This window comes from Rhamphochromis sp. 'chilingali', assembly GCF_963969265.1.
Source record: "Rhamphochromis sp. 'chilingali' genome assembly, chromosome: 10".
NCBI lineage: Eukaryota > Metazoa > Chordata > Actinopteri > Cichliformes > Cichlidae > Rhamphochromis > Rhamphochromis sp. 'chilingali'.
This window is the reverse complement of record NC_137937.1, coordinates 39,377,965-39,390,013: the sequence shown is the minus strand read 5'-3', so window position 1 is coordinate 39,390,013 and position 12,049 is coordinate 39,377,965. Positions and strand designations below refer to the sequence as shown.

The 12,049-nt window shown below is 49.9% G+C and overlaps 1 protein-coding gene across 2 annotated transcripts in view; it reads right to left on the bottom strand.

Annotated features, from left to right (window-relative positions):
- Positions 1-284: 284 nt before the first annotated feature.
- Positions 285-12,049, bottom strand: part of tsc1a (TSC complex subunit 1a) — a 12,103-nt gene continuing 338 nt past the window's right edge. Inside the window, exons 2-22 of one of the 2 annotated variants that reach the window (XM_080895228.1) lie at positions 11,800-11,917; positions 11,508-11,611; positions 11,281-11,433; positions 11,002-11,146; positions 10,734-10,888; positions 10,572-10,645; positions 7,989-8,179; positions 7,811-7,875; positions 7,631-7,742; positions 7,240-7,307; positions 7,057-7,153; positions 6,774-6,994; positions 6,571-6,704; positions 6,068-6,138; positions 5,495-5,661; positions 5,218-5,400; positions 5,002-5,112; positions 4,496-4,618; positions 1,757-1,944; positions 1,543-1,683; positions 285-1,386 (exon numbers count right to left, since the gene is read on the bottom strand). In XM_080895228.1, the coding sequence (XP_080751354.1) occupies positions 942-1,386; positions 1,543-1,683; positions 1,757-1,944; positions 4,496-4,618; positions 5,002-5,112; positions 5,218-5,400; positions 5,495-5,661; positions 6,068-6,138; positions 6,571-6,704; positions 6,774-6,994; positions 7,057-7,153; positions 7,240-7,307; positions 7,631-7,742; positions 7,811-7,875; positions 7,989-8,179; positions 10,572-10,645; positions 10,734-10,888; positions 11,002-11,146; positions 11,281-11,433; positions 11,508-11,611; positions 11,800-11,908 (3,057 nt within the window). In that variant the 5' untranslated portion in view covers positions 11,909-11,917 and the 3' untranslated portion in view covers positions 285-941. The remainder of the gene's footprint in view (positions 1,387-1,542; positions 1,684-1,756; positions 1,945-4,495; positions 4,619-5,001; positions 5,113-5,217; positions 5,401-5,494; positions 5,662-6,067; positions 6,139-6,570; positions 6,705-6,773; positions 6,995-7,056; positions 7,154-7,239; positions 7,308-7,630; positions 7,743-7,810; positions 7,876-7,988; positions 8,180-10,571; positions 10,646-10,733; positions 10,889-11,001; positions 11,147-11,280; positions 11,434-11,507; positions 11,612-11,799; positions 11,918-12,049) is intronic. The other variant, XM_080895229.1, reaches the window with a different exon arrangement.

Sequence of the window (12,049 nt, the reverse complement as noted above, 5' to 3'; positions counted from 1 at the left end):
CAAATATTCAGATTAAAATACCCGGAAAATACAATCACCCCCAAATTGCATATAAAAATTAATATAAAACAAAGATTAGTAATAATCTAATTATAACAAATTTAATTAGTAATAAATGTCATATTCATGGTGTCAAATATTAATAAGAGAATTCATTTAGAAACAAAGTTCACAAATTCCCTTAAAATAATGTTGGTTTTCAAATATATCTTAAATGTGTGGCAAATCTTTTTAAACAAAGAGCATTGAAAAGTGTGACAACTTTAACAAAAAACGCACAAACAGACGTTTACATCTTTATTTCTGTCACAGTGTTTCAGGAGCACATCTTTGGTTTGTCTGCAGTTACTGATCAGCTGACAAATCCATAAAGAAAACAATCATCAGTCGCAGCGTTTAATTTGGCATGAAGCACTTTTTGGCTTAAACAGGAAAATCAGCTGAAACACAGACTGTAGAAAAAAGACGGACAAAGGCACATCATCGACTCTGAAGCTTCAGCGTTACAGTTTCAGCCGCGTCACTTTCTTGTGATCAAATCCTGGAATTTGATTGGCTGATGCAGGCGGCTGTAGCTGCTAGCTATCTGCGAGGCTTCACCTCAGCTAACTGGAGTCCCTGAACTAGACTCCTTTTATCATAACTATGGATCAATACTATGGCTGAGACTATGGCGGTACTAGCAGACCGCCCAACAGACCACTCCCATCAGCACTGGATAGGAGCGACTGTCCTTTTGATTGGATGCCACTTATTAGAGGGCATTTTTGTTTGTGGATACTAGCCAGGCTAGCTGTAGATTTAATTCCCCTAATAAATAACAATCGTTACTGAAAGTTTGCTGATCTTGGATCAGCCTGCTTATTGCCTTATCATTATCATCTTTATTGCTCTTTTCCAGAGTGAGGGCGGAGCCCCTAGGAACCCCACCTCCTCCTCCCTCAGATGTCGGGCAGTGTCTCGTCGTAGTCCATGATGCTCAGTTCGTGTCTCCTCTGTTGGACGGCGAGTGTCAGGTCTACGGGGGCCACGATGGGGTCTGCGGCTTGGCTCAGCGGCTCAGTCTGAGGACTTCCTACAGGGAGTGATGCCTCCTCCACCTCCTGACCGAGTGGAGGGCTTGCTGGTTGGACATTCACCTCCTCCTCCCCGACCTCCACCTCCTCCTCCTCCTCCTGGTTCTGATCTGTGGGTCTGAACAGCTGTCGGGCTCGTTGCTCCAGGAAGGAGCCGACAGCCAGCGGGGAGTCGATGGGGGAGAGTGAGAGGGACACGGGGGAGGTGGAAAGGACCTCCACTGCTCCATTCATGATCCCAACAGCAGAAGAAAACGGGAGGAGGGACTTTTGGCTTCCCTGAGCATCAGGTAAGGCTCCGCTGTCGGATCTGGAGGACAGTATGACACAGAAAGGCAAACATTTATCAACAACGCACACGTGGAGAATAAAAGCACAGACACTCGTCCTGGTTCTGCCCGTCTCATTAAATAATTTTGGACGTCTCTGTGGGATCGAGGCGTCCTCGGACGATGGCCCTGTTTACCTGCTGACGTCCTGCAGCTCGCCATTTGGGTGAGCCCCGCCTCCCGCGATCTGACCGTACAGCTGAAGCATCTCGGTCTGCAGCGCCTGAGTAACTCTCCTCAGAGCGGCACAGCGGCTCTCCGACGCCGACAGCTCTACCCTGAAAGCGACATACGCAGTCTGAGTCCGACGCTTCCCGTGTGGAGAGTTCCAGAAGGTGAAGCCGGACTGACCTGTTCTGGTTCTTGGTGTCCTCCAGCAGTTTTTTCTGGCTCAGGATCAGCTGGTCTTTCCTGGCCTGCTGGCTCTCCAGCTCCGTGATCCTGTGATTGGCTGCTTCCAGCTTCTGTCTCTGCTGGACATCGTTGTCCTTCAGCCTCAGGAACTCCTTACCCACACTGCACTGCAGCATGGACGCCTCCTGACACACAGCAGAGTACATTTAGAACAGCGCACGCTCCATTCATCATAGTGGCCACATTTGCATTACACAAAAGGGTCAGCAGAGGGCGGTGTGTTGTTGAGAGAGTCAACTCCCCGACTTATGTCTGAGGAAGCGTAAAAGGTGTGCTATAACTCTGTACGTGCTTTTAGTGAACCATCTTTAATAAGAAACAAAAATCTAAATCAAAACATACGTTGAAGGAGAAACGGAGGGCCTGTCTCAATATGCGTACTTGCGTTCTCGTGTACTCGTGATACGTCATCAGTCGGAGACCAAGTACTGTTCCAGTTCAAAGTACGCATCAAGCCGAGAACGCGAAGTCCCGGATGTGTTCTCGCTCCACCCGTTTTATCGAGCATGCATCGGTGGTGACTTGTGTGGACTTGGTACAGCTAAATATCCCAGAATGCATTTCGTCCAAAACTCAAACGCAGCAATGGCGGACGAGCGGGGCTAAAAACTTTTACATATTACTCTTTCTGGGTCACAAAATAAACTTTTAAGTTATTTTCAAGCGAGAATGTAGCTATGTGAACTTCAAACATCTGCTCGATTTATCAAGATGTCACATATTTCCAAACGCGCTCCGACGTTTTCGGAGACGTCTGTGACCCGCCAGCTCCACAGCAGACAGCGAGGTCGAGGATTATTAGAGCCGGCGAGAACAGCGGACTCCCGGCACAGCGTTTTCAACCCCCCCGCGGTCTTTTTGCTACTCAGGTTAAACAAACCCCAGCAGCTGTCTATTGTATTGAGTGTCCACTACAATAAAAATAGAAGCGTTCTAACATCTCACCTGCTTGTTTTTATTAAGGTATGTACACGTATGTACATGTACACTATTTTTATTAATGGAGATTTCACTACTGAGGTTAAACATGATATATAAGTCACTTAGATCACTTCTAAATGTTAATGTTTGGTTTGTTTCAGTGTTTAATTTGTTCCTGAGTAAACCGGTTCGGCTGTGATTAAAGCTTCATCACATATTACTCACAGTTAAATTAAGGACGGCAGTAAAAACTCTGGACCTGTGACATCATCAAGTACGCTGGTGTTCCAGTTGTACAAATCGCGAGTCCGTGCTCGCGTTCTCGGCGAGACCGGACTCGCCGAGAACGCGAGCACGGACTCGCGTACTTAGAGTTGAGAAAGGGCCGGAGTCTGAGTAACGATTGTGATGTGCTGATCTCGGCAGGTTAGCGTGGAAGAGAAAACGTGTCTCACTGAAACGATGAGAAACACAGTTGTAGATGTGATTCTGCTAATCAGATCCTGAAGCTCTGCATGCAGGCGCGTGTCTGCGCTTTATCACCCACTCGTTCGCCGCTACAGTCGACTAGCGCCTAAGGTGCGTGGGGTCGTCATAGCAACATGGCTAAAGGGAAAACGTGTTTTTACGAATCTGAGTTAAAAACAGATCCTGTTGAAGTGAATACTGACGTGACAGAGCTAACGATGAGTCATGTTCAGGTACGACGTAGAAAACAAGAAAATGTGATTTTGATCTTTGAGCTTTAGTCACAGAGAGAAACGCAGCAGGATGTGACATCACAGAGAGAGAGGAGGAGCCATGTGGGCGAATGAGGATGAAGGAGCGTTCGGTCTTTGAACACTGAACTGGATTTATTTATTTGTCTGTTTCTCATTCTTGCCGTGTTTACAACTTCCAAGCATTTGGAGTTTATCTACACCAAGGGTCTCAAACTCGTGGCCCAGGGGCCACTAACGGCTCACGTCACCCCTACTCACGGCTCGTACATGATGTGACGAAATATGATGCAGTTTGGCCGATGAAGTGACTTTTTATGTTTGTTGTCGAGCGCAATGTTAAAATAAGTTCTTTAAATGATTTAATATGAAGACAACATGAGCAGAGAGCAGGAACGTGTACACGTATGTCTGCACGATGATTTAGTTACAAACACAACGACAGCAGCAGTGCTGCCACGTGTGGGACCGACAGAGGAGCGATGTGTTTGTTTGGTCATTCAATGAAAGGCTTCGGGTAGTTAAATTATACAGGCACAGTCGTCTTCTACAAGTTAGAAATTTAAAAAACAAAAAACATTTTCAGAAATATTTGTGTCTGTTTTCTTGTTTGTTTTTGTACTACTTGAGCACTAAAGTGGCTCCAATGAGACGACAGCAGTGGCCCTCGGCTCGTTCATATTCGAGGCCCCTGATCGACAGAGAGCCCCTCCTCTCCGTCCACCTCCCTGAAGTCAACATATAAATAACTACATATAATTTAACTTGTGTTACACTGACAGTGTACATTATGGACATTCACTTTCTAACAACCAAGAATTGAATAGAATAGCCTTTTATTATCATTGTACATGTACAATGAAACTGTGGGTGCTCCACAACAACTGTGCCTGAATAAAATATAAAAAGTAAGGAATAAACAGGAGAAATCTGTCGACACAGACTGGAGAAGAAAATAGTAGCTGGCTGAAGCTGGCTGAAGCTGACTGAAGCTGGCTGAAACTGGCTGAAGCTGGTGTGTGTGTGTGGGTCTTACGGTGCAGCGCTGTGTCTCTCCGCCCTCCAGCTGTTGCTGCAGAGCTTTGTTGGTCTCTCCGAGCAGGACCAGCTGCTGGTTCAGCAGGAACATCTGTTGATGCAGCTGCTCACTGCTGCACAGCTGGAGACACACAGACACACAAACATCTGTAGAACAGGACTGAGTGGGAGCAGCTGCCTCAGGACTTCAGCTGTGGTTACTGTTTTTGAGCCACTGTGGGCTCGTCCTCCTTCATTATTCAGAAACAGAAAAACTGGCTTTGTCTTCAGTTTCTCTGCTGCTGGTTTAAACTGAAACAGCCTGAGCACACACGGACTCGTTACAGACTCGACAGACCTATCGGTGTCTGACAGGAAGTGAAACCCCTCTGACCCACATATCTGCCTCCTCTCGGTGTGTATTTAGTCGTCATGGACACACTGTGATGCTGCGAGGCCACACACAGAGAGAAGCAGCTGAGCGCCGTGCTCCTTCAACGATGCCATCGACTAATCGGGACTCACCTTCACTGACAGCTGGGTCAGCTGGTGCTCAGCATTATACGCCCTGTAATTGGCTTTCTGAAGCTCCGCCTCCAGATCCTGCAGTCTGCTCTGGCACTCCTGCAGCTCACCCTGCAACAGCCAATCAGAGCACAGGATGTGAAGCTCTTTGCTGATGGTGTGTGTGTGTGTGTGTGTGTGTGTGTGTGTGTGTGTGTGTGTGTGTGTGTGTGTGACCTGCAGTCTCTGGCTCTCTCTCTGCTCGTCTCGTTGCAGCTGCAGCAGATGTGCAATGTGTGTGTGCAGCTGCCCGCTGCGTGTGTGTGTGTCGCGCTGCAGCGCCGAGTATCGGCGCTGCTCCTCGTCCAGACTCGCCCTCAGACTCCGGATCTCCTCGTCTTGAACGCCGAGCTGAGACTTCTGCAACCAGCAGCGTGATGGAGGAGAGAAAACATGAGAGGAGGGGCTACGTGGGTGGTGTTCAGCATCATGATGAGGTTGACGTGTGTGTTACCATGGCAGCGCTCTGCTCCTCCAGCGTTGTCGCGTTGATGACCCTCCGCAGCAGCCGGCGGTTTCGGATGGCGTGCTGTTGCCGCTTGAAGCGCTCGTACTGGAGCTGAGCATGGACGAGCAGCAGCTGATTGGTCAGAGACTGAAGCTCCTCCTCCTGGGTGGAGCCTGACACACACACACACACAGTTCTAATGAAATCCTCTGTGCTGATGCAAACCCGGCAGCTTGACGCCGCAGCTCGTCTGAGGGTCATTAAACGAGCTGGGCGTGGTCAGTACGGCGAATACGAGAGAACCGGAGCACAGTGTCCCACAGCTGCCAAGAACCAGCGTGGATCCTGCCGCGAACCGCTTCCTCATCAGCCTCAAGACGTGAAAACTGAACCCGAGAACACCAGCCGGCTAAATCAAACCTGAACGCAGATTCAGGACGGCGCCCGCAAACAGCAGCGAATGTGACGACGAGCTGAAACAGCGGCGCGGGTTCAGGAGCTTGTCAGCTCCACACAGTGAGCTTACAGCTTCATGTGCATGTGAGGTTAATGAGCGTGATGAGGCGAGAGTTCAGGTACCTTTGCTTTTCATGCTCTGCTGTTTACCTCCAGAGTGACTCCGATCCACCGACTTACTCCCAGCTGATAACCTGTGAACACCACAGAAGAAGAAAGAGGTGACGCAGGTTAGCACGTTTTACACAACATCAGACGGGTCTCTGATGACACGCGTGCAGACGTTTCAAATCTAAGGACACGGTTTCATCGACAGACTAGACGATGGCTGCACCTCGCTCCATCGATCGGCGAGCAGCGGGAATCTCGCTTCGTGTTTAATGTCTTGTTTTGTCGCCTCACCCCGACCGGCCTCTCCTCCCTCAGCCTGGCTGTGCTGCAGCTTTCTTCCTGTTAGAAGGACTTCTGTCTTCCCACTATCTCCAAAGCGCTCGCTCAGGGGGCGTTTATGCGTTACAATATGAAGCTAGGCGACTCACACCTTTGATGTGATACTGATCGGTGTGTTTTGGGCGTGAGGCGGCGTTCTGCCTGATAATGCCCTCTGATAACTTGCTGCGGCTCACCTCCTGCTGAGGCAATCGTGGGCGTTGTTTCCACGGGCAATCAGCTGGTCCAGAACCTTCAGAGGGGAGACAGAGGTCACCTCCTCCTCTCTGTTCTCCCTCTGTGGTCCTCCCCCCTTCTTCTCCAGCACCTCCTGCAGGACACAGCACGTTACCGAGCACGCTCACAAAAACCACCTGTGGCTCGGTCCACCTGACCTTACCTGGGTCTTCTTCCCAACGAACAGCATGGCCGCCCGCGGCAGAGCGAGCTCAAACAGCGGGTCATACGGAGAGCTGGGGCTGTAGTCCGAGAGGGCGGAGCCTGGCTCTTCAAATCTGGGGTGAGGAGTGGTGAAGCAGGGAGGCAGGGGGACCCCTGAAGCCTGAGTGGGGGTGGAGGTGATGAGGCGGGGCGAAGGCTGCTGGGACTCATCTTTAACATCTGGAGACAAAGAGAAGATGAAGAAACAGCTGCAGTGACATCACTGAGATCGATCAGCTCACCTTGTCTGTTGTTGTTAACGAGGTCACTCAGGCCTTGCTCCTCCCCCTCAGTGATTGGCTGACAGGTTAACCCCTCCCCATCTTTGACCATCCTCACCTGCAGGGAGACAAAGCAAGACTCTTCCTTCACAATAAAAGCAGCCCAGTTAACTCCCAGTTGTTTAACTGAAGTCTTTAACTCACCTGGCTGCGGTCGGGCTCCTTAGTGGGAGGAGCCTCAAGAATGGAGGCTGATGAAGGCAATTTCTCACCTGCGTCCACACACACACACACACACACACACACACACATTATTAACACACACACACACATTATTAACACACACACACACACACACACACACACACACACACACACACACACACATTATTAACACACACACACACACACATTATTAACACACACACACACACACATTATTAACACACACACACACACACATTATTAACACACACACACACACACACACACACACACACATTATTAACACACACACACACACACACACTATTAACACACACACACACACTATTAACACACACACACACACACACACACACATATGTGAGGTCACCTGACATGGAGGTGCTCCTGCTCAGTGGGTGGGTGGAGCCTAAAGCAGTGTGTTCAGAAGGGGGTGTGGACAAACCACAGTGTAAGGCGGGGCTCCATGTGACGTCGTCAGGCTGCACACAAACAGGAAGTGTCAGTGCTTGCTCGTCTGGCCCACAGATTAGACAGACAGGTGAGTTACCTGCGTGCAGGTGTTCAGGTTCAGCTGAGGCACACATCTGGATCCCAAAGGACAGACTGAACTTCCTGTCAGCAAACACAAACACTTAATTAAAAACATCCGTTTCCTTCTGGTTTCACTTTGACCTCTGTTACAAACTGAACAGGAGGTCACATGATCTCACACTGCTGTTACTCACCTGAGCTGCTGACAGCGTCTGTGACCGGAGGACTGCAGGTGAGGTCCAGATGAGGGAGGGGAGTCAGGGGGAGAGGTGTGATCAAAGAGCAGGAGGAGGAGCAAATGTCCTCCTCGCACGAAGACTCCAGAGGATCCAGGGACACTCTGGAGCACTCGATCACAATGTCATGGACTTCGTAACACCTCCACCTGAGTGGGAGGAGGGGAGTGTCAGTCTGAGCTCAGCAGGGAGCAGCTCGCTAACTCCAGCTGCTTCTGCTCGCCAACAGCTTCAAATAAATCGCCCAGTAAAGGGGTCCCACAGCTCAGTGCTGGGCCCATTACAGCACCAGCAGTCAGAGGTTTGGACACAGCTTCACATTTAATGGTTTTTCTTTCATCACTGTTTACAGTGTAAATTCTCACTGAAGGCATCAAACTGAATGAAAACGTGGAATTATGAAGTAAACCCAAACATGTTTTATATCCACCCTCTGCTTCGATTCCTGCTTCGCTCACTCTTGGCCTTCTCTCCACGAGCTTCATGAGGTCGTCTCCTGAAATGGTTTCCAACAGTCTTGAAGGAGTTCAGAGATGCTGAGCGTTTGTCGGGCCTTTGCCTTCACTCTGCGCTCCATCTCATCCCAAACCAGCTCCTCTGGGTTCAGGTCAGGTGACTGTGGAGGCCAGGCCTCCATCGCTCTCCTTCTTGGTCCTCACACAGCCTGGAGGTGTGTTTGGGGTCCTGTTGGAGAATAAATGATGGGACGGCATGTCGCTGCAGGATGCTGTGGTGGCCATGCTGGGTCAGTGTGCCTTCAGTTTGGAAGAAATCCCCAACAGTGTCACCATCACACCCCCTCCTCCATGCTTCACAGTGGGAACATGCACGTGGAGACCATCGTTCACCTTTTCTCCCCAAAGACACGGCAGGTGGAACCAAAGATCTCAGGTTTGGACTCATCAGACCAAAGCACAGATGGTCTGATGTCCATTTGTTGTGTTTCTTGGTCCAAACAAATCTCTTCTTGTTGCTTTATCTTAGTCGTGGTTTCTCAGCAGCTGTTTGACCATAAAGGTCTGATTCACACAGTCTCCTCTGAACATGTACAGATGTGTCTGCTACTGGAGCTCTGTGTGGCATCTGTCTGGGCCCTGATCTGAGCTGCTGCTACATGATCCCAGATGTCTTCAGTTTGTATCTACAATGTGGAAAGTAGCACCAATGAAGAAAGCCCACTAAATGAGAAGGTGTGTCCAGAGTTCTGACTGGTAGTGCAGATCTGATATGACGATGACACGTCTTTCATGTTACTAAAATCTAACCCAACCCGACCTCTGGTGACCCGGACTCTCCCGTTTAATTTGCAGCAGTTTGAAACTCAATGTTCAAACGCTCAGTCACGCTGCAGTTCATACTTTACTCTGATTGGACAGCAGAGGTCATGTTTCGTTCATGCTGTGCTTCAGGTCACGTCTCAGAGGACACGCTGTCAGTTTGGATACTGACGTTCGTGGTAGTGACGAGTGCCACTCTCAAACGACATGCTCGCATTACCTCGCTTTTGTTTATTCTTTATGGACCTTTTCATTGGTCGCAGTCATCTTTGCTTTCCTGTTTCTACAGGAACAAGTTTTTCCACTCTGAGTAGTAATCGCTATGTTGTATTTTGTTAGTTAACGGTGGACGCTTTTACTGCCACCTTCTGGCAGTAAGTGAATATTACATCCTGCAGACAGCAGTGGAAGAGAAAACATATTTCAAACAGAAAACAGTCAAAGTATTCTTGTCATTTTAAATGTTTGGAGTTAGAGACGTCAGAGTCGCGATACCCAGCTGAATGCCAGGGTAAGAAAACCAAAGAAAACCGTGCAGTTGACGGGTAACTAGGCTACACTGCCTTTCTTATCAGCGTGAGAGGGTGGAGTTATCACGGCAGGTACGCTAGTCGTCGTGTCACACGTAGCTTCTGCGTCTGAGCGACTTCCTTCGTTTTCAGGATAGCAGACTTTTGTAGCTGCATGCTGCCGTCTTCACTTCCTGAAGAACTGCAGGATCAGAGTTTCGCTCCTTAATCCTCAGATAGATGCTAAAGAAGTGCACAAGGTTTCATTCCAGGCCCTCCTTATCCAATCTGTGTGTTTACTTGTGTTCTGTGTATTTCTATCATCTCCTAAATCACTGATCAGGCTTGGCCGACCTCCCTCAGACTAACAGCTGCTGCAGACGTCCCTGTTTTTTAAAGCTGGTTACAAACTTGGAGATGAAATGTGTTGCTCTGAGGCCACATCGTGTGTGCGCCCGTGTTATTTGAACCTGCTGACAGATCAGAGCGCATCACTTCCTGTCATTAGCTGGAATCGAGTGGCGGGCTTCGTCGTCAGATAAAGGAAAGTTTGATGTTGAGCTGCGGTAAACACGCCTCTGCGACGCGAATTCAGCTGGACAGGATACTTTAAGAAAACTCAATCAGATGTTATTTTCTTTCTTTCTTGTTGATTTGCATTCGGTTGAGCTCAGCGCTGGGTTCACTCTGTCAAAGGACCTGCTGACCTGGTTCTGCACGCTCAGGTGTGGTTTCTGTCTCCAAGCTGGACTCACCTGGACGGGTCCAGTTCGTAGTCCTGAGTGCCTGTAACGAGCTCTGGGTGAACCCGGACGTGTTCCAACATCGGCTGACGGGACAGGACAGAGTGTGAGGTGAAACTGAAGGAACACCTGCGGTCATCACATCAGTACCGCCCCCTGCAGGTGTGCACTCACCTTCACCACCTCCTGGAAGGTGTCCAGGTTCTCCTTCATGCTGTAGTGCAGCCGCAGGTAGGAGATGAAGCTACAGGGGAACATCCCATACAGGCGGTGGAACAGAGAGTACGTACCTGCATGGAGGTGCACCAAGTGGGCCACAGGCTCATGACCTGCACGAGCCAATCAGAAAACATCTTATCAACCACTCAGAGAAGCAGACTGACCAATCAGAAAGCATAAGGAGCTGCTTCCTGCAGCGCCCCCTGCTGTGTGAGTGAGTTACCTGGGTTTTTGCAGCTGCGGGATGCAAGGCGCCCAAACACGTCAAAGAAGTCATTGATGTGCTGCTTCCCGGCCTGAGGAATCATGGGTAACAGAGTGACCAGGACCAGGACTCCCGTGATAAGGACGACCACATCGCTGTCCGTCTGAAAAACAGGAAGTGGAATTCTGAGTTTACAGCAGCAGGAATCCGACCTGTGATCCGACCTCACATGATCGACATCATGACAGAATCTGAATGTGCAGGAGGACAGGTGTGTCTCAGGTGTGTGTGTATTACCTTGAGGCAGCGCAGCAGTGACAGCAGCAGCGGCGAGCGGCTGATGTGATGAACCCATGGCGGCTGTTTCCTGATCAGGTGACCCAGCAGGGTGAGGGCGCCCAGCCTGGTCCCGGATCGACTCACAGACTCGTTGAGCTTCTCCAGCAGCACCTAGTGGGCGGGGCCAACAGGTGTTAGAGTCACAGAGATAAAGAACAGGAGATCTGCGAGCAGGCGAGGCTCACTTTGTGATGCGGCTCCCTGATGGAGGAGAGGAGGAGCAGGGCCTGAGAAGATGACGAGTCCAGGTAGTACTCCACCACGGAGGAGAGGACAGCGCCCCCTTTGTCTGAGAGGAGAAACATGCATGCTGGGAGCTCTGCACTGATTGGCCGTCACAAGTGATGTCAGACTGAGTTGATAAGGTTGCTTTGTTGGACGTCAGCAAAACTGCAGCTTCGTGATTGGTTCACGTGGTGAGCGCGTCACAGAGATGCAGACCTGCGTCATTCCTTTGTGCTGCACAGTTGAACTCACCTGTACTCAGCTGCTGGTTGACTGCAGCTCTCACTCGCTCCGCCTCCTGCAGCTCTGAACTGTCCAGTGAGAGCAGGAGCTCGCTGATGCTCGCCTGCTCCCTGGACATCGCGGACACCTGCAATTCGGCCAGACAGTGAACGCATCATAACACAGGCCAGACAGCTGAACGTCACGTGAGGTCACGTTGACGTCATCGTGTTCAGTTCTCTGTGACAGAGGAACAAAATCAATAATCGATGATTATCTG